Genomic DNA, 21,499 nt, shown 5'->3' with positions numbered 1-21,499 from the left:
TTGCTTTTAGCTTGTTGTCATGTCGTCCCCTCCCCTATCCCTATTAAAGTTCATTTTCAAGTGTGGCAGGAGATGCACCATGGTTCTACCATTCTCACATTCTGACTCTCATTTTCTGTAAACTACCGACATTTTTAGAATTGAGACTTGCTTTTGTGAAATATGAACTTGATTTAATTCATTGATCTCATTGTGGATTCTGAGTTTGTCTTTGACAGTTAGTTGGTTAACAGGTCTTTAGTTACCAAGTTACTTCTCTACATTGTCTCAGCTATATACTGATTATTTTGTTGGGAATTGCTGGTTCCTTCCCATTCTGTCTATATGTTAACTCCAAAACAGCAGCATTACATCCTATTTACCAGAACAAATGTTGGATAATAAAGCTGACTTCAGAGATGGTTTATTCCTGCTTTGAATGTATGGTTTCTTTCCTTTATCCATTTCATTAACTTCAATCTGATAACAAGTGATATATTACACAATGGTTTTTTGAATTTGGCATTCAGTAGTTAACTATTACCTTTTTAAGGGAAATCTGGAATAACTTCCTAAATATTATGATTTGAAGTGAGAGTTTATGAAACTAAAATCTTTTTGTTTCGCAGGAGCCTTTTGAGGATGGTTACGCAAATGGAGAGGAAGCCAGTCCAGCTGAGGAGGCTGTGTCAAAACATGTTGTTGACAATAAAGGGGTTGTAAAGTTTGGCTGGGTTAAAGGTGTTCTGGTGAGTAATTGCATCTTTCTGCTTTCAGTAGATAAAACGAGAATATTTAGTCATCAGTTTTTAATTTCTTTTTGGGGTGGCTCAGTGGCTAGCATTGCTGCCTCCCAATGCCAGGGAGCTGGGTTTGATTCCAGACACTGGCAGCTGTCTGTGGAGTTTGCACACTCTCTCCCCGTGTCTGTGGGGGGTTTCCTCTGTGTGTAATTTAGAATGGCCAATCCACCCCAACCTGCACATCTTTGGATCATGAGATGAAATTGGAGCACAGTGTGTTCAGGGATGTGTAGTTCAGGTGGGTGAGCCATGTGAGATGGGAAGTACAGAGTAGGGGCTTGTGTCTAGATGGGGATGATCTTTTGGAGGGTCAGTGTGGGCCAAATGGCCTGAGTCCACACTGTAGGGATTCGATGATTCTATGAACTTTGTGAAGCTTTTCTTTTAATTTTTGTGAAGCCATTTAGAAATCTTCTGATTTTTTTTTTGTGTTGGTATAACTTATGACACCACTTGGATTTTAGCTGCAAAGTGGGCAGCTTACAGCAAATGTCTCCAATTTTTATGTCTTTGCAAAAGTAGATTTCTTTTTGCAGGACTGAATTTCTGGACTTTGAAGGTACAACAACCACCTCTGCATGTCTTTTAGCTCCACAATAAAATTTAATGCTGATATTCAGGCAAAGTTGTTGTCTTATATTGTTGACTTCTTAATTCATAGTACCCAGTTCCAACTCTCTCATGCTGTGTCTTTATATGAAAAAAGGAAAGCAGATTTTTTTTTTTCCCTGAAAGGGTGAAGCTTGTGCAAGGTGTTTATTTTAATGTGAAAGTTACTGTTTGTCACTGCTTTTAATGTTACTGCAAATAACATCTTTGTTGCACTCCTAATAGACTCTCATTTTGGGGGAGAAATGCATGCAAATAAACTGACTGCTTTTAATATCAAATTGCACGAGATCTAATGGACATTGACTGACTGTATAATTCTTTTTTCGACTTTATTTAAAAAGTCTGTGGCAAATTACGAGCAATTTACAGACTAAAAATTCTACAAGAAAGCGGTAATAATTGAGCAGCTTCAATTTGAGTTAGTTCACTGTTAAATATGATAATGAGCCTGCAATAATGCAAATCTCAATAAATAATTGATTCTGAATGTATTATGGTATTTCAAGAGATTTTCGAAACTGTTGATTAGAAGGACCCATTTCAAATGGGTTTATAACCAAAACTATAATACAGTAAAATACTTGTAAATTGAAGTTGCTGCATGCAAAAAAGCAAGCTGTAACAATGCATTTGGGAAAATTGTTATTTGGTGTTGGTGTGGATAGGTGTATGCACCTCGCTGCAGTCTGTTTATCCTGAGCAGGAGCCCAGAGGGAGCAGAGCACAATTCCCATCCCACCCAATTACAGCTGATTTAGAGTTATAGAGGTGTACAGCACGGAATTAGACCCTTCGATCCAACTCATCCATGCCGACCAGATATCCCAGCACCTGGCCCATATCCCTCCAAACCCTTCCCGTTCATAAACCCATCCAGATGCCTTTTAATTGTTGCAGTTGCACCAGCCTCCACCACTTCCTCTGGCAGTTCACTCCATACATGTACCACCCTGGAAAAAGTTGCCCCTAGGGTCTCACTTATAGCTTTCCCCTCTCTCCCTAAACCTAGGCCCTCTAGTTCTGGACTCCTCCACCCCAGGGAAAAGACCTTTGCCTATTTACCCTATCCATGCCCCTCATGGTTTTATAAACCTCTATAAAGTCACCCTCAGCCTCCGATGCTCCAGGGAAAACAGCCCCAGCCTATTCAATCTCTCCCTATAGCTCAAATCCTCCAACCTTGACAATATCCTTAAATCTTTTTGAACCCTTTCTTACACTCCATACTCTGACCAATAAAGGAAAGGATACCAAATGCCGCCGTTGCTATCTTATCTACCTGTGACCCCACTTTCAAGGAGCTATGAACTTGGTCTCTTTGTTCAGCAACATTCCCTAGGACCTTACCATTAAGTGTAAGTCCTCCTAAGATTTGCTTTCCTAAAATGCAGTCCCTCACATTTATGTAAATTAAACTCCATCTGCCACTTCTCAGCCCATTGGCCCATCTGGTCAAGATCCTGTTGTAATCTGAGGTAACCTTCGTTGTCCACTACACCTTCAATTTTGGTGTCATCTGCAAACTTACTAACTGTACCTCTTATGCTCACATCCAAATCATTATTTGATTTAAAGTTCCCTGCAATACCCTATAAAATTGCTTAATCATGAGGCTTCCCCTGCAATTCAGACCAATGGAATTCTCTGTTGTCTCCAGACTGAGTATCACTTTCCCAGTTGCTCTCTTAAAATAAGAGGCATCAACTGCCAAAACAAGTGCTTTGTCCTGAAACTTCTTTGTATAAATATGACACACTATTGGACTTCTCCTGGCACTTGATCAAATGATCCAGCATTAACCTCCTTGTCCTTTTCATTCCCTACAAATGTTCCTTTTGAAAACTTGAAATACTGCCTGCATCAACCATTCCCACATTCAAGCATTGCATGTCTGTCTGTCTCTACAAGTAAACTTGCCAAAGTCTAACCAGAGCTTAAAGCTACTCAGAGGGGCCTGGTGGTTTAACCCAAAGGACACCATGCCTCAGTGAAGGGGAGAGGTTGAGAGGGAGAGTCCTTACCTCCTGGTAACCTCTGTCAGCGTGGGAATTGATCTCCTAATTTTAATATTTATTCTTCGTTGCAATCCAGCCATCTGAATTATTTGTTGCATTTTTCCATGAGTACAACAGTGCTGGTGGAGTCCAGTTTTCACTGAGGTGGTGCCACTAAAACCATTGTAGAATAACATGTTTTCAATTCTGCTTGATGTCCATGTGGCTCTGTTGGTCACGAACAGCCGAAATGTATTCAACCCCAATCTGTACCCACGTGGCCCGGCATATTCCCCACTTCCCTTTTTATACTGTCAAGCCCAATGCAGGACCAGCATCAGACTTCCCTAAATACAAGGGCTTCGCCAGGTGAAACTGCAGCATGGGGCTACCTGCATGCTGAGCAGTGGGAAGCCAGTCGATCAGATCTAAACTCTGCAATCCTGCCACATTCAGTCATGAACTGTGGACAATGTAATTACTAAAGGGAGGAGGCTCAAATATTTCAGTTCACAGCGAGGCCAGCATTTGCTGCCATCTCCATGGCGATTGGAGATGGGTAGTGGTGAGCTGCCTCCTTGAACCGCAGCCTGCCTGTGGATGGACCTATAGCATGCTGCAGTTGGGAAGGGGCTTCCAGGTTTTGGATCTGCTGACCGTGAAGGACCAGTGATTTCTAGTTCCAAGATGGTTTGCAACTTGGAGGAGAACTTGCAGATGGTGCTGCTCTGAGATGATAAAGGTCAAGGGTTTGGAAGGTTATGTCAGGGGTACTTTAAAGAGTGAATGTGTAAGTATTTTTAGATGGTGCACACTGCTTCCACTGTGCAGTGGTGGTGAAGGGATTGAATGGTGAAGGTGATGTGGTTCAGTCAAGTAGGCTGCTTTGGTCTGGATGATGTCCATCTGCTTTTAGAGCTGATACCCCACTGGGAACGTGAGCATTCTGTCATGGTCCAGATTTGTGACTTTGTAGTTGGTGGCTGCACATTGGGTAGTCAGGAGATGAGTTACTGAAGAATTCTTAACTTCTGTCCTGCAACCATAGTATTGATGAGGCAAGTTCAGTTCAGTTTCTGGTCGACTGTAACCTCTGTGATGTTAACCATGTGGAGGTGCTGGTGTTGGACTGGGATGGACAAAGTCAGAAGTCACACAACACTAGGTTATAGTCCAACAGGTTTATTTGAAGTCACCAGCTTTGTCATACAAAGGAGCAACACTCCAAAAGCTGTAATTTCAAATAAACCTGTTGGAGTGTTGCTCCTTTTGTCTGCCCAAGCTTGTGACTTCAAATAAACCTGTTAGACTCTCACCTGGTGCTGTGACTTCTGACTGTAGGATGTTGATAGTGGGGGGGTTTAGTGATGGTAATGTCATTAAATGTTAAGGGGTGATGGTTAATTTCTCTTGTTGGAGATAGTTATTGCCTGGCACATGTTGCTGCCAGATATTCCAGTCTTTTTAATGTCTTCTGAGCACCAACAACAACCAACAACCTTTTTTAACAAAATGAAACCAGAGACATGTAGAAGGCCAAATACAATAACTAGCCACCTTGAGATCTTGGGTCATCTGACCAAAAGCTTGGCAAATAAGTTTCATATAAGGAGGAACAAGAAGATAGCTTGGGAAAGGGTACGTCCACTCCAGGACAAGGGCATTTCAGCATGGACCCAGAGGAAGTGGGTGAGATTCTTTTTAATGAGTATTTATTCTTCTCCTTGGTGTATACCAGTACCATGGTAAGATTAGGTGAGGGTATGCCAGTATTAGAAAAGAGGATGTGTTGCATGTTTTTGAAAAGGATTAAATCCCCAGGACCCGAAGGATATCTTAGGATACTTAGGGAGGCAAAAGGAGATTGCTGGGGTCTTGACAAAGATCTTTGTATCCTCTTCAGCCATATATAGTGTCCCAGCAGAGAGTAGCCAATGTCTTTCCTTTGTTCAAGTAAGACAACATTGATAATCCAGGAAATGACTAGCCTTTGAGCCTTGCATCCATGTTAGGTAAAATATTGGAGAAAATGTTTAGGGACAGCATTTACTAGCATTTGGCGGGAGAAGAAAATGATTTATTAGGGATTGTCAGCATGGCTTTGTGCAAGGGCAGACTTGTCTCAAATTTTGATTAAGATTTTTGAAGAAATGACAGATGATTGAGGGTGGATTGTGGATGTTGTCTACATGAGCTTAACTAAAGCATTTGACAAGGTCCCTCCTGGTAGGCTGCTCCACAAGATTGAATTGTATGGGATCCTCTTGAATTGATTTGTCGGGTACAAAATTGGCTGGGTCATTGGTTGGTTGTGGGGGGAGTGTTTTTCTGATTGGAGGTCTGTGACCAGTGGTGTTAGAACATTACAGTGCAATCCAGGCCATTCAGCCCTCAATGTTGTGCTGACCTGAGGAACCAATCTGAAGCCCATTTATCCTACACAATTCCATTTTCATCCACATGTTTAAGGACGTTTTAAAATGGTCATTGGATAAAGTTGGTGAGTCTACTGCTGTTACAGGCAGTGCAATCCACACCCCTACTACTGAGTAAAGAAACTACCTGTGACATCTATCTGTCTGCGTCCCCTTGTGCTAGCCATCACCATCTGAGGAAAAAGGTGCTCACTGTCCACACTATCTAATCCTCTGATCATGTTGTATATCTCAATTAAGTCGCTTCTTGACCTTCTCTCTAATGAAAACAGCCTCAAGTCCCTCAGCCTTTCCTCATAAGACCTTCCCTCCATATCAAGAAACACAAGTGTTCTGCAAAGATCAGTGCTGGGACCTCTTTGTAATGATTTGGAGGAGAATGTAGGTAGTGTGATTAGTAAATTTGCAGATTACATGGGAATTTGGTGGAGTTGTGGATAGTGTGGAAGGTCATCTAAGAATACAGCTGGCTATAGATCATTAAGAAAGTTGGGCAGAGAACTGGCAGAGGGAGTTTAATCTGGACAAGTGAGGTGATGTGTTTTGGGAGGCTAGATACAGGAGGAAAGTACACAATAAATGGATGGACCCTGGGGATATGGGACTAATTTGGCTTGGAGAACTTGGTCAACATAGACGATTGAGCTGAAGGGTCATTTCCATGCTCCTTCTCTCTTTTAGAGCACTGATATGCAGAGGGATCTTGGGGTGTATGTCTATAGCTCCCTGACTGTGACAACACACTAGATATGGTGTATGGCATGTTTACCTTCATCGGTCAGGCCACTGATGATAAGTTGGCAACTCATTGCAGCCAAATGAAACTTTAGTGAAGCTACGTTTGGAACATTGTATGTAGTTCTGGTTGTCACTCTATAGGAAGGATCTGGAAGCTTTAGAGCGGGTGCAGAAGTGGTTTATTAACTGTAATGAAAGTTTGCACAAACTTGGATTGTTTTCACTAGAACGTCGGAGGCTGATGGTCCTGATTAGGAGTATATCAGGGTGGAAATGTCAAAATCTAGGGGGTGTAGGTTTAGGATGAGGAGTGGGATGTTCTAAGAGGGTGGTGGGGGCCTGGAATGTACTTCCAGGGGTGGTAGTAGAAGCAAATATGACAGCCAAGTTGAAGAGGCATTTGGACAGAAACATGAACAGACGGAATGGAGGAATATGGGCTATATGCAGGCTGATGGGATTAGCTACGAATGACATCATAGTCAGTACAGATATGGTGGGCTGAAGGGCATGTTCCTGTGCTGGACTGTTCTATGTTCTGCCTTAAAGATGGAGAGTGAGGTTGGTGTGTACATCCCAGATTCTGAGGCTCACGTAATTGAAGTCATGGTCATCAAAAGTGGTGCAGTTTAGATTGGGGATATATAACAAATAATATTATGATGAATAATACTGTTAAACTGTAACACCTTTTTAAATGTGATTCAGAATAAATTTAAACACTATGATTTGCTCTGCTTAATTTGCTGTCTTCTTGGCTGTCACTGTAAATTGGTAAGAATTTGGAATATGTGATTATCCATCATTTATTCGTGCTTTCTTGGAATCTTTTCCTGTCCACTAGGTACGATGTATGCTGAATATTTGGGGTGTGATGCTCTTCATCCGTTTAACATGGATTGTAGGCCATGCTGGAATAGGTATGTGAAAAAACTTAAATACTTCCAATGATCGATTTTATCGAGTGTCACGTGTTAGTGTTTAAGTGTTATTTTCACTTTTGCGTTAAATGATTGTCATTTGCAGCAGTGTGTTAAATGCAACATATGTGGTGTCTTCTGTCCAGACCTCTTTAATTGCTAGGTGTTGAAATAGTGCACCATTTTTTTTCCCCCACAATTGACAGTGTAATGTTTATAACTTGGTGTTATAGCAAGCTATAAATAAACTTCCATAAGAACCTTATTTAAATTTTTGGTAAACTTTTCCCAATTGGGCTACAGTTCTTCAGGAAACTTGAGTTAATCAACTAACTTACTGAAATACCCATCCATGAGCATAATGCTGTAACCATACCTGTATCTGGGAGGGACTGGATTCGTTGCTTTCTGTTCTGCATTAAAGGTTTAAGTTTAGTCACTACAAATTAGTTACAAAAGCACCTGATACCCATAATATTGAAAGATGAGGTGGTTTACTTCCAAATGAAATATGAATATTTATCTGGACTACTTCTAAATTCCTTTTGAAATGCAATGGAAAGTGATAACTTAAGGTTTTTCTTTCCTGGCATCTTTGTTTTTAATTTGTACATTGCTACTGCAAATCGCTTTCCTGAAACCAATTAAAGAAACAGTTTCCAAGGCAAAGCTGTATTAATCAGGAAAGATTATGGATCGGGCAGCTCATTAGGACAAGGGCTGCGTCCGGATTAGTGGGTGCCGATTGTGCTTGCATTGCAATAGAAAAATTTTGATCCATCTGAAAATGTTAATAGTTGTTACACATTGGCAATATATTTCTGCTTGGGCCAAAAAAAGAGTTATTTTGCAAAAGTACATTTGGAAGTTAATGCCTGAATTGGGGAAGGTGGAGTAAGGGCTAGATCTCCCACCAATTTGAGTGTCACATGACTAGAAAGTTTACTGATTTTTGACAATTGATGTTCTGTTTTAAATTTACCAACTTTTTACAGATGGTGGCCTTAAAGGCTGGAGATATGTTGGTGGTGCAATAATGAACCCAGTAACTGCAAGCCAGTTATTTGGAACCTGGGACTGGGAAAGTTTTTCGAAATGATCATTAAGGGCACCACTCTCGATCTTTTTGACAAGTGTGGATTAGTTGAGGAAAGTCAGTATGGCTTTATTCAAATTGAATTGTTGATTGATTTTGGTTAAGTTTCTACAGTGAGGTGACAGATTTGATCAAGGTCATGTGGTGTAGTCCTGAAATTCTAAAAGGTATTTGGTCAAGTTTAATACAGCAGGCTTATTAGCAAGGTTAGAGCCTATATAATAACCTGAATGGTAGCAGCATCCATATCAAATTAATGAGTGACCGGAAACACAAGCAATACACCATGCAACCATGTTTCTGCAATGGCAATTTGTATCAGAGCAATTTACCTCCATTTGTGCTTTTATATCTTCTGTTGTGTTTTGATTTGTGTTCGGTTAGACTGCCCTTAATTTCACAATTTGGGGGTGGGGACGGTTGGGAGGAATGAAAGATGTTGCTTGGTTTGTTGAAAATTAGCTCCTGATGTTTGTGAAGAGGGGCTAAAGCATTGAGAAATATTGGGAAAGATCAAAATGTAGGTTGTGTGGCTAGCCTCTGTGAGACTAAATATTTTGCTGATAATTAGTCTGAAGAATTCTAAATAATACAGCTTAATGATTTCTTAAAAAAAAAAGTGGAGCTGTTTTTAAAGTAAGAATATTTCTTAAAAGTAAGACTGAAACTTTTGCTGCTATTGGCAATGATACAACAGTATGTAATTGGAACTTCATTCTATAATTTTTGAGTTCTATCAGCCCTGTTCAAACCCCTTTTATAGATATTAGATCATGTTTGTAAAATGAAATATTTGGTTTCTGGAACACTATATAATTGAACTGGTTACTGTCAAAGAAAATGATCCAATTACTCTTTTGATAGACCCAAGCGAGAGTTGGAGTTAATGTTTGTAAAGTTACATCCCATTGCATCCTGCTCCAAGATTAAATGAGACCATCCTGTTACAACCTTACTGTTGATGATCAGGCCCACGTTGTTTCTCTCAGTTCTGTAGTTTTGTTGAATTAAAATTGTCAAATAATTTGAATTACATTGGTAACTCAATACAATTTGTATCATTGATTTTCAGTATTGTTATTACATGGACATTCCACTCACCTGTTCATCAATCTGTCTTTTGTTCTAGAACATTTAACTTTTTTGTAAATTTTAACATGGGATTCAAAAAGCTACCGGTTGCAGTCTGTGAAATGTAAACCTTGGCTGTGCCACGGAGTTGTAGATTCTCCCATAAGAGGAAATCGTTCCATGTCTACCTTGTCAAGATACCTTTTACGTTTCAAATCAAGTCACTTCCTTCCTCTAAACCTCAGCATTGGACTGAGGGGTACACAGAAGGTGGTGGCATGTACATAATGAACTGCCAGAGGAAGTGCTGGAGGCTAATACAAATACAACATTTAAAAGGCATCTTCTTGGGTACGTGAACAGGAGGGATTTTAAGTGATATTGGCAAATGGGACTAGATTGGATATCCTAAACTAAACTAATCAGCAAGGACAAGTTGGACTGAAGGTTCTGTTTACGTGCTGTACAACTCTAACTCTAACTCTATTTCAAACCGAGGCCATCCAACCTTCTCCACATCAAACAACCCTCTTGTTCCAGGTATTCATTCAGTAAATAAGCTGAGAACTGCCTACAATGCATTGCCTGCTTTTCTTAAAGAAGGCGATTAGTGCTGTATGCAGTCTCACCTGTCCGATAGAATGAAAGATAAACTCTCTCTAGGTTGATACTCTTCTCCCTTTTGCAATAATTCTGTTAACCTTTCTGATTACTTGCTAACCTGTGCATGAAGACACCCAGATCCCTCTGCATTTCAGTTCTGTAATCTCATTTGGCTGTAATCTCATTTGGATGCAATACTGCTTTTTAAAAAATTCTTCCTTGCATTTTTCCACATTATGTTCAATTTATCATATTGCCCGCTGGCTAAACCCATCTATTGTGAAGGGTACATATGGAGTCTACTTTCCTGTATATCTTTGGCTCATCAGCAAACTTGGCCACTGTACATGCCACCTGACATCTCGTTCACTTAGGCATTGGAAACCGTTGAATTCTCAATCCCTGTGGCACACTTGTTGCATCTTACCAACTTGAACACGATGCATTTATATCCAGCCTCAGCTTCCTGTTGGCCAGCTAAACGTCTACCCATATCAATATAGCATCCCCTACACTTAGGGGTTTTATTTTCTATTTTAAACAAAAACACCTTCTGCAGATCTAGGGATAGTCCATTCACCAGGTCCCATTGATCTAGAGCTAGAATTTTATTGCAAGAGTACAGTTATTCTGAAATATCCGCTGCAATATCTGTCACTTTATTTCTATTGATGTGTTCACTACACTAGCATGCCAGTTTCCTTTGGTCATCTTGGGCATTCATGCCTCTAGTATTTTACATCCTTAAAAATAAGGCTTTGAGCCAATTTCCTGCCTTTTTCAAAAGCAAGATTGAATTCCACTCCACTCCAATGAATCTAGCTCTGCCCCTCGGTTTTTTTCTGCCTGTTACCCCAGGTGAGGCTTCCTGCCTGTACCTGTGCTGTCACCTTGCCTGCTCTCCTGTTATGCTGCCTGCCTGTTTCTGGGTCCTTGTCTTACCTGCTCCTCTAACACAGATCAGGAAAAGATTATTGGATCTTCCTGTGTATATCTAGTATAGTATGTTCGTCACTGACTTGAAAAGAGAGGAATGTAATGTTTCAAGAAACAGATTTCCTGTGTGTTATTCATTGACACAAGCAGTGCTGCATTTACAAAATTTATTCCTGCCATCAGATGCACATTAAATTTTATTTTTTGTTGTTCCTCAATGGATTTGCAGTATCCTATACTCATATTGATTGTTTAGTTCAGTCAGAAATGGAAATATTTGCCAACAGTACTAGTAGTTAGCATGCAATTTGATGGTGTGATTAATCTGCCCTGATGAAGAGCTTATGCCCGAAATGTCAACTCTCCTGCTCCTCAGATGCTGACTGACTTATGCTTTTCCAGCGCCACACACTTTGACTGATTCTCCAGCATATGCAGTCCTCACATTCTCTCTGATTTAAGCTGCCTACTTGTGTATAGGTGTCTTGTGGGTGTCCCATTTAAACTGCCCACTCGTTTTCATACAGAATGCGAAATGTGTGTCTGCATGTTGATATTTGGGCCTTCCCAATAGGTGATTAATTTGAGTAGATGCAAAATCTCCTGAGAAACCATGATCAGTGGAATAATCGAATCATATAATGTAGAAGAGGCCCTTTGGCCCATCAAGTCTGTACTACCAAAAATGTTCTACTTACACAAGTTGTTTCCTTTGCAGAGGGCCAATAATCTTAAACATTTCAAGTGCTTAGCTAGGTATATTTTGAGGTTTCCCACCTCAACTATTCTCCCAGGCAATGCATTCCAGACTCTCACCGTCCTATGGATGAAAATGGTTTTTCCTGAAATTCCCTGTAAATGTCTTGCCATTCATCTTTTAAGTGTGTGCCCCCTTAGTCCCTTTTTGATTTAAGGGGACAGCTGCTTTCTATTTCCCCGTTCTATGCCCTCGTAATCTTATACACCTCCATCAGGTCCCCTCTCAGTCTTGAGTTCCAAAGAGAATGTTAACCCAAGCTTATTCAGTTGCCTTCACTGAGATGCTCCATTTGGGCAATATCCTGGTGAATGTCCTGCACCCCCTCCAGTGCATTCACATCCTTCCTATAGCCTGGTGGCCAGAGCTGCACATAGTACTCCAGCTGTGGCCTATCCAGCCTACAGAATACTGTGTGCAGTCCTTCTAACTGGTCAGGACCACCTAACTTTCTATAAACTCCAATGAAGTTTCAGTGTAGCTTTCTATTCCCTCTTACTTTCATTCAGCTGTTATTCTCTTGTACAATTTTTAATCTTGCCATTTATCACTGAAAAAGCAAAAAAAAAACTAGGAATGATGGCTATATTGGACTGTCATTTCTTTCTTGAGTTCATCATTACTGTTTCTAGATTTTGTTTAAATTCTATAATGTTGCAATATTTAATGTGGACCTCAAGGTTTGTGAGAAGATTTGTAGCTCGGGTGCTCGTTGTTGTGGTTGTGTTCACCAAACTGGGAATTTGTGTTGCAGATGTTTCGTCCCCTGTCTAGGTGACATCCTCAGTGCTTGGGAGTCTCCTGTGAAGCGCTTCTGTGATCTTTCCTCCGGCATTTATAGTGGTTTGTCTCTGCCGCTTCCAGTTGTCAGTTCCAGCTGTCCGTTGCAGTGGCCGGTATATTGGGTCCAGGTCGATGTGCTTATTGATTGAATCAGTGGATGAATGCCATGCCTCTAGGAATTCCCTGGCTATTCTCTGTTTGGCTTGTCCTATAATAGTAGTGTTGTCCCAGGCGAACAAATGTTGTTTGTCATCTGCGTGTGTGGCTACTAAGGATAGCTGGTCGTGTCTTTCTATGGCTAGTTGGTGTTCATGGATGCAGATCGTTAGCTGTCTTCCTGTTTGTCCTATGTAGTGTTTTGTGCAGCCCTTGCATGGGATTTTGTACACTACATTGGTTTTGCTCATGTGGACCTGCCAGAGATCAGCTGATGGATGTGTGCCTGGAGAGTAAATATGCAGTGTCTGTAATGTTGTACTTGCAGTGCACATGGACAGGTTTTAAAAACACTTGCCTGTTGATTAGGCTAGATTCCAACAATTAAAGGTGGCTGCACACTAATGCTATATTTTAAATTCAGTTGCTGAACATGTGCAATATGTCCCTCCATGAAGTATAAATAGGAATGAAGGGAGGTTTGGCAGGATAGTTGTATGTTCTATGCCCCGTGGAAGTTTGAAAACCCCCCCCATGGTGGATTTTTCACACACTCTGTCACAATTCTGCACATGTTCACTTGCATCACTGTGATGCTTAATGCAGTGCGATTGTTGTGCTTGTCACCTTAAGCATTTGCAAGGATTAAGTGCAATAACAGCCATTCAAGGAAGCATTTTAAACCAAGAATGAGGGTTCTTTTGGATAAGGCTTGTAAAATAATCCTGTGGTATGTTTCCAACTAGACGTCTCTTATGCATCATTGTTCAGTCACATTATAATCTACCTCAACATCTGAAGCTTTTTTAGGTCTCTGGATACGCATTATACTTCCTTTCTTTTGTGTTTAATCATTTGTTATACTGACGTTCCTTTTTAGAAATTAAGTCTTTGGAGACACCTTTTTTAAAAACAGAAGCTGCTTGTTTCCGATTTGGACTGTTCTTATTGTTCATTTGTTCTGTGGAGGGAGAGGTGGAAATGAGCTAATGAGCTAAATTAGAAAAGGAAAAATATCTTCAAAAGTGACTTGTTAACCTGATTCAATATTGTGGAAGATCCAAGCAAGCCAAACCAGCCCTTGAATTTCCCAAACATTGGAATATACTGTCATTGAGAATCTTGACATACTATAGAACCAGCTAACACTTCTTCTTCTTTTGGGCATATCTTTCAGATTGACCTTTTGTAAAGATTCAAGGCTATCAGTACAGTTTTCTGCTTTTTTTTTTGAAAATTTTATTTACCATACAGGTTAACGCTTTGACTATTTAAATCACTTGCTTAACTCTCTTTCTTTTTTGTGTGTGCAATAGAGTTGTGTGAGGACTGTGCTCCTTTTGCGCATAGTATTGGACAACAACCTGACAGGGAAAACAACAGAATTTTATGATGCAGTTGCAAGTAACATCAATGTTTGTTAGTTTTTAAATAAAACTGTCAGCTGCCCACGTTGTAATGAGGTAGTGATTAAATTTGAAAGCTGATTATTTTGTAAAATGCTTTGAAGTTTCACTACAATCCAATATCCCTCTGTGCTGCAATTTTGTCTGAACATATTCCTGACTGTCCAAAAAATAACACAAACCTTTAAATTGCTGTTTCAAGCTCCTACCTGTGTGTTTAGAAATACTAGAAAGTATGGAATTCTTTGCTGAAACATGAGTTTGAATTTTATTTCAAACCCATTTGTCTGACTGACTGACTGTGTTATTCTTCTGTAAACAGGTCTTGCTGTTTTAGTCATTGGCATGGCAACTGTTGTGACCACTATCACAGGACTATCAACATCTGCTATAACGACCAATGGATTTGTTCGTGGAGGTAAAGGTTTCAGGTTTCCCCCTTTTGCAGTGTATTGATGTCAGTGTGTGTGTGTGTGTGGTAGATATGCTATGTCTCTGGAATAACTAAAGAATCTCATCACATTTCCACTCCATGTGGTTGCTTGCTTCAGACATAAAAGGAGGATAAATATGAACCATGTTTTTGATCAGTTATATTTCTTTTTCTCTATCAACTCTTTGTTTATCACTGGGAGGTAAAAAGATGAAAGATGCCAGTAATCCATGAAACAACTTTTTAAGACTACAATAACTCTTCTTTTATTCATGCATTTAGTTAGTAATTTATTGGTCTGGTATAGATTGCTGCACTGCTGAGAAACAGCCGCTGTCTCTGCTGGGGTGTGGATTCATTTCAAGGTGAAGTTTTATTTTTAACTGCCTTGGATTTGCTCTGACTTCCTGCAGTGAAACACAATGACCGAATTCTGTGGTTGCCTAGCTGCTGTCAATCAGTGCCCTGCGCAGAGATACTGGTCTGTTCAGTGAAGTTCCCTGAAGTTTCAGATGAAAACATCTTAACAGTTTTGATCAAGATGCAGGATCATCTTGTTTTCATATTAAATTCTAATTGTTCTTTATTAAATTGCTCATTATGTAATTGCTCTGGAGAGACTGCAGAGAAGATTGACTGATGAATTGTAGCGACGAGGAGAGATTTGGGATTGTTTTCCTTGGAACAGAGACAGCTGAGGGGTGACGTGATTGAGGTATGCAAACTGTGAGGGGTAAGAGTAGAGTAGGTAGGTGGAATTTGTTTCCCATGGCAGGCACCTCCAAACGAAAGGTCACAGCGTCCAGCTGAGTGGCAGAAGGTTTAAAAGGGATGAGAGGAATAATATTTTTATGCAGAGGGTGGTGGATGTCTTGAATTTGTTGCCTGAGTTTGTGGTGGAGGTAGAGACCCTAGTTTCTTGAAAGGTACCTGCAGATGCGCCTTTTAAATGCTGTAAGCTGCAGGGCTATGGGCTGTGTGCAGGAAGGTGGAATGAGAAAGGGCTTCAGGGTGTCTTTGGGTGGGCAAGGGCAGGATAGGCTGAATGGCCCCATTCTGTTCAGTAACGTGTGTGTGGTTCTGTGGTGCAATACCTACTTTTCAGGGTTGCAGTGGTCAGTCAAAATTGGTCCTCCATTTTCAAATGTGCCCTGAAAGTGGTGTTCTTCCATTTTTCTTAAAGAAAAGCAGCTGTTACTTTGAAGCTCATCTCTGAGGAAGCTGAGACTGAAACTTGAGACTAAGATGAGGAAGAATTTAATCTCTGGGAGTTGAGTCATTGGAGCTCCTTGCCACAGAGCTGTGGGGGCGCAGTCCTTTTTAAGGCTGTATATTTAAGACTGAGAGAGATTCTCAGTCAGGGAATCGAGGCTTATGGGGAAAAAGGGAAGTGGACATGAGGAATGTCTCTGGAGGCTCCCTGCCTCCATTCCTGATGAAGGGCTTTTGCCCGAAACGCCACTTTTTTCTGCTCCTCGAATGCTGCCTGACCTGTGCTTTTCCAGCACCACTCTGATCCAAACGTGGGGAATGTCAGATCAGTCATGATCCTATTGAACGACTGAGCAGGCTCGAGGGTCTCCTCCTGTTCCTATTTCTGGACCCAAGCATGTCCAGCAGCTTGCTTACTAATTTAGGTTGGTTTTGTTGTTAACATGCATACAAGCAATTATGATAGCGGTGTTCCCTCTTCTAGCTGTCTTCTGTCCATATCTCTGTCCTGCACCCCAGTCTTCAGCACACTGATCTGGTACTGTGAATACCTATGCATGATAGTGTTTAAATCATACTGAATTAATACAACGTAACAGTCCTCTTGGGTCACCCTCCGTTTCTCTTGGTCACAGTCCTACCCACTGCACCCATCGTCATCCTCCCTCTTAGAGGGGTCAGAAAAATTGAAAATAAGCTTGGGCACTATAGACCTGAGAGTTGGACATTGGGTATGTTGGTGATTCTGAAAGCTAGGACTTGTATGCATTTGGAGAGGCAAGGACTGATTGGGAACAGTGAGACCTTTTATTTTTTTTTATTCCTGATGAAGGGCTTTTGCCCGAAATGTCGATTTCGAAGCTCCTTGGATGCTGCCTGAACTGCTGTGCTCTTCCAGCACCACTAATCCAGAGACAGTTAGCATGTTGTGCAAGGGGAATCGTGCCTCATTAATTTTTAAAAGATGTAACAAAAACGATTGAAGGGTCCAGTGGTAAACATTGTCGATATGGACTTCAGTAAAGTCTATGACAAGGTTCTACATAGTAGACTGATTAGTAAAGTTAGCTCACATGGGATTCAGAGTGAGCTTGCCGGTTGGATACAAAATTGCCTTGTTGGGAGGGGAGACGGGGTGGTGGGAGAGGGTTTCTAGACTGGAAGCTTGTGACTAACTGTTCCATAAGGATTGGTGCTGGGTCCCCTTTTGTTTCTCATTTAAATAAATTATTTGGATGAGAATATAGGCATGGTTCACAAGTTTGCGGGTGACACAAAAATTGGTGGTTACAGTGGATAGTGAAGAAGGTTACCTAAGATTACAAAGAGATCTTTATCAATTGGGCCACTGGGCAGAGGAGTGCCAGATGGAGTTTAATTTGGATAAATGCAAGGTGCTGCATTTTTGTAAAACAAGGACAGGACTTAATTAATGGTAGGGCCTTGGGTAGTGTTGTAGAACAGAGACCTAAGGGTTCAGGCACAATTCTTTGAAATTTTCATCACCATTTGTTAGGGTAGTTAAGAAGGTGTTTAACACACTTGTCTACGTTGCTCACGTTTGAGTATAGGAATTGGGATGTCATTTTGCAGTTGTACAAGATGTTGGTGATGCCTCTTCTGGAATACTGTAGTTCTGGCCTCCCTGTTAAAGGAAGGATATTATTAAACTGGAGAGGATTTATAAAAGATATGCCAGGGTAACGGAGTGTTTTGAGTTTTGAAAATAGGCTGGGATTTTATCACTGGGGTGTAGGCGGTTGAGGGGTGACCTTTTCAGAGGTTTATAAAATCATGTAGCGTATAGATGAGTGAATAGCAAAGATAGTTTTCATAAGGGGTGGAGGAGTTGAAAACTAGGACATGTTAAGGTGAAAGATTTCATAAGGACATGAGAACAGTGGTTTGTGTGGGGAATGAATTGCCAGAGAGAGTGGTGAGTGCAGGTACAGTTACAATGTTTAAAAGGCTTTTGGATAAGTTTATGAATAGGAACAATTTGAAGGGATGGGGGCCAAGTGTGGACAGTGCAGTTTGGTAACCTGGTTGCATGGGCTGGTTGGACCAAAGGGTTGGTTTCCTACTGTATGAGGCTATAAATGTTGGACCAGATTGTGGTGAGTTCCTGCTCTGGCCACTTTCCCAGCTGGTTTGGTGAAGACGTTGGGAATTCTAACCACTTTCCCAGTGGAAATCCTCTTTCACACAAGAGCAGCCGATCACTCTATAACCCCGCTGTTTGTAGGAGGCAGGAATATGACAGAAAGGATGGTGTCTCAGTAAAACTGACAGAGTGAAAGGTTTAATCATTGCACTGTCGAGTTGCACTGTCACCACGTTTTTTAAGATTAGATTACAGTGTGGAAACACCCTTCAGCCCAACAAGTCCACACCAACCCGCCAAAGCACAACCCACCCAGACCCATTCCCCTACATTTACCCCTTCACCTGACACTATGGGCAATTTAGCATGGCCAATTCACCTGACCTGCACATCTTTGGACTGTGAGAGGGAACCGGAGGAAGCCCACGCAGACACTGGGAGAATGTGCAAACTCCACACAGTCAGTCGCCTGAGGTGGGAATCAAATCTGGGTCCCTGGCGCTGTGAGGCAGTAGTGCTAACCACCCATGTTCTGACGGTGTAGGTTAGAGAGGTCACACAGTTACTGCTCATTTCCTTGGCTCCCTTCCAGCCAGGTTTCCTTGCTTAATAAAGGTGCTTGTGGCTTCACCTTTTTTCATTATTGAAGTCTCTACTCCCTCAGCAAACTTCCCTGTAAGAGTGAGAGTCCCAGAGGAGCAGCCTTCCTCAGTCTCCTCCCCGTTTGTGGGTGCAGCAGCCCACAGTGAACTTTGTAAAGCTGCATTGATCTTTTTTGTTTTAAATCCACAACCTTTCCTGTCCAAATAACCACATTGTATTGCCCATCCTCCATAAGTTGGTGGGTGGAGTGGTAGGAACAAGACTTGCATTTATATAGTGCTTCCCATGGCCACTAACGAGCTTCAATCAGTTTACAGCCATGGAGGGACTTTTGAAGTATAGTTACTGTTATAATTGTCACCCCAGACTCTTCCTCAACAGCAATTCAATGATAACTAGACAATCATCGTTTTGTGGTGTTGGCAAGATCACTATTAGCCCAGACACTAACTACAACAGCTCTGCTCCTCAACATAATCCTCTGCATCAACCCAAACAGAGATGGAGTCTTGTTTAATCTCACCTGAGAAATGGTATGTCTGACAGTGAAATACTCACTCTGCATTGCACTGGAGTGGCACCTGGAGATCAACCTGAGGCAAATGTGCTACCAACTGAACCCAAGCTGATCTGGAAGTTTGGAATCCTGTTGCTAATTGGCTGCTCTGACAAAATGCTGTCTTGAAGCTGCATCACCAAAAAATGGCCCATTATCTCAGAGCAGAAAGAAATTAAGTTGGGGGTTGGGGAGGGGGTTAGTGGTAAGAGAACACAACCTGCGCAAGGTATGGCAGCCGAACAAATTTTAAAGGAATGAAAGACTTTTTTTTCCTTTTGTACATTTGTTTCTTTCATCAGGACCACAGTGTGTCTCAAACGTTTCGATACCTGGGAAAGGCAGCATCCAATTTGCACAGAACAAGCTCCCACTTAGAGTCATAGAGATGTACAGCATGGAAACAGACCCTTCGGTCCAACCTGTCCATGCCGACCAGATGTCCCAACCCAATCTAGTCCCACCTGCCAGCACCTGGCCCATAGACCTCCAAACCCTTCCTATTCATATACCCATCCAAATGTCACTTAAATGTTGCAATTGTACCAGCCTCCACTACTTCCTCTGGCAGCTCATTCCATACACGTACCACTCCCTGCATGAAAAAGTTGCCCCTTAGGTCTCTTTTATATCTTTCCCCCCTCACCCTAAACCTATGCCCTCTAATCTTTTCTGAACCCTTTCAAGTTTCACAACATCTTTCCGATAGGAAGGAGACCAGAATTGCACGCAATATTCCGAAAGTGGCCTAACCAATGTCCTGTACAGCCGCAACTTGACCTCCCAACTCCTGTACTCAATACTCTGACCAATAAAAGAGCATACCAAGCACCACTTTCACTATCATATCTACCTGCAACTCCACTTTCAAGGAGCTATGAACCTGCACACGAAGATCTTTGTTCAGCAACACTCCCTAGGACCTTACCATTTAAGTGTATAAGTCCTGCTAAGATTTGCTTTCCCAAAACACAGCACCTTGCTTTTATCTGAATTAAACTCCATCTGCCACTTCTTAGCCCATTGGCCTATCTGGTCAAGATCCTGTTGTAATCTGAGGTAATCCCCTTCGCTGTCCGCTACACCTCCAATTTTGGTGTCATCTGCAAACTTACTAACTATACCTCTTATGCTTGCATCCAAATCATTTATGTAAATGACAAAAAGTAGTGGACCCAGCACTGAGCCTTGTGGCACTCCAATGGTCACAGGCCTCCAGTCTGAAAAACAACCCTCCACCACCATCCTCTATCTTCTACCTTTGAGCCAGTTCTGTATCCAAATGGCTAGTTCTCCCTGTGTTCCATGAGATCTAACCTTGCTAATCAGTTCCCCATGGGGAACCTTGTCAAATGCCTTACTGAAGTCCATATAGATCACATCTACTGCTCTGCCCTCATTAATCCTCTTTGTTACTTCAAAAAACTCAATCAAGTTTGAGACATGATTTTCCATGCACAAAGCCATGTTGACTATCCCGAATCAGTCCTTGCCTTTCCAAATATGTGCTTCCTGTCCCTCGGGATTCCCTCCAACAACTTGCCCACCACTGACGTCAGGCTCACTGGCCTATAGTTCCCTGGCTTGTCCTTACCACCCTTAAACATGCACCATGTTAGCCAACCTCCAGTCTTCCAGCACCTCACCGTGATATGGATTGACCAGGACACTGGGCATGTTTCCTCTAAAGACAGCTAATGGGCCCTCTGTTTACTGACTCCTCATGAACTCCCTGTAAACCTACAGCACACAGTCAACTATCTGATTTGATCCAGAAGTGAGGATGCTCCCTATTTGAGCCCTGTTGGCTGACCCACTAATCTGTTGCAGGCATCTTTTGTAAATGAGAGACTAGTCTGAATGTGAGCTCGCAATACTGTTATGATCAAGTGTGGAAGGATGAACCACTTAATTCTTTCGCTCGCTCTCTATCACCCCCCGCCCCCCCCACCTTCCCCCGCAAACCTGTCTTTTAACAGCCTCCCTGGCTGGTTACAGCTGAAGATAGTACTTCAACGTGCTTAATATATAACTAATGTTTTACTGTAAAGAGCCAATCACCTTGTTTTGAGTTGAAGTTTATTACCCAGTAACACCCATTGCAGCTCAGTGAGGTGTAGAATCATTACAATGTAAAGTCTTTAAAATAAATGTGCAAAATCTCTAAACTCCATGATTTTGTTTTGTCCAACCCAGGCTGTTGAAAACATGGACCGGGTTTCTGTACTTAACAAGAAATCACTATCTATCACAGCAACTACATTCTAGATGCAGCTAAACTCATAAAATTAAAATCCTAAAT

General features: G+C 41.6%; 1 protein-coding gene across 3 annotated transcripts in view; it reads left to right on the top strand.

Annotated features, from left to right (window-relative positions):
* The window catches only part of slc12a2 (solute carrier family 12 member 2), a 223,177-nt gene that overhangs the window by 73,841 nt on the left and 127,837 nt on the right, over positions 1-21,499 (top strand). For all 3 annotated transcript variants that reach the window (XM_043718081.1, XM_043718096.1, XM_043718088.1), the window contains exons 2-4: positions 609-728; positions 7,406-7,481; positions 14,612-14,707. In XM_043718081.1, coding sequence (XP_043574016.1) covers positions 609-728; positions 7,406-7,481; positions 14,612-14,707 — 292 coding nt within the window. The remainder of the gene's footprint in view (positions 1-608; positions 729-7,405; positions 7,482-14,611; positions 14,708-21,499) is intronic.

This window comes from Chiloscyllium plagiosum, chromosome 2 (assembly GCF_004010195.1).
Source record: "Chiloscyllium plagiosum isolate BGI_BamShark_2017 chromosome 2, ASM401019v2, whole genome shotgun sequence".
Taxonomy (NCBI): Eukaryota; Metazoa; Chordata; class Chondrichthyes; order Orectolobiformes; family Hemiscylliidae; genus Chiloscyllium; species Chiloscyllium plagiosum.
This window is presented reverse-complemented; position numbering and strand designations above follow the sequence as displayed.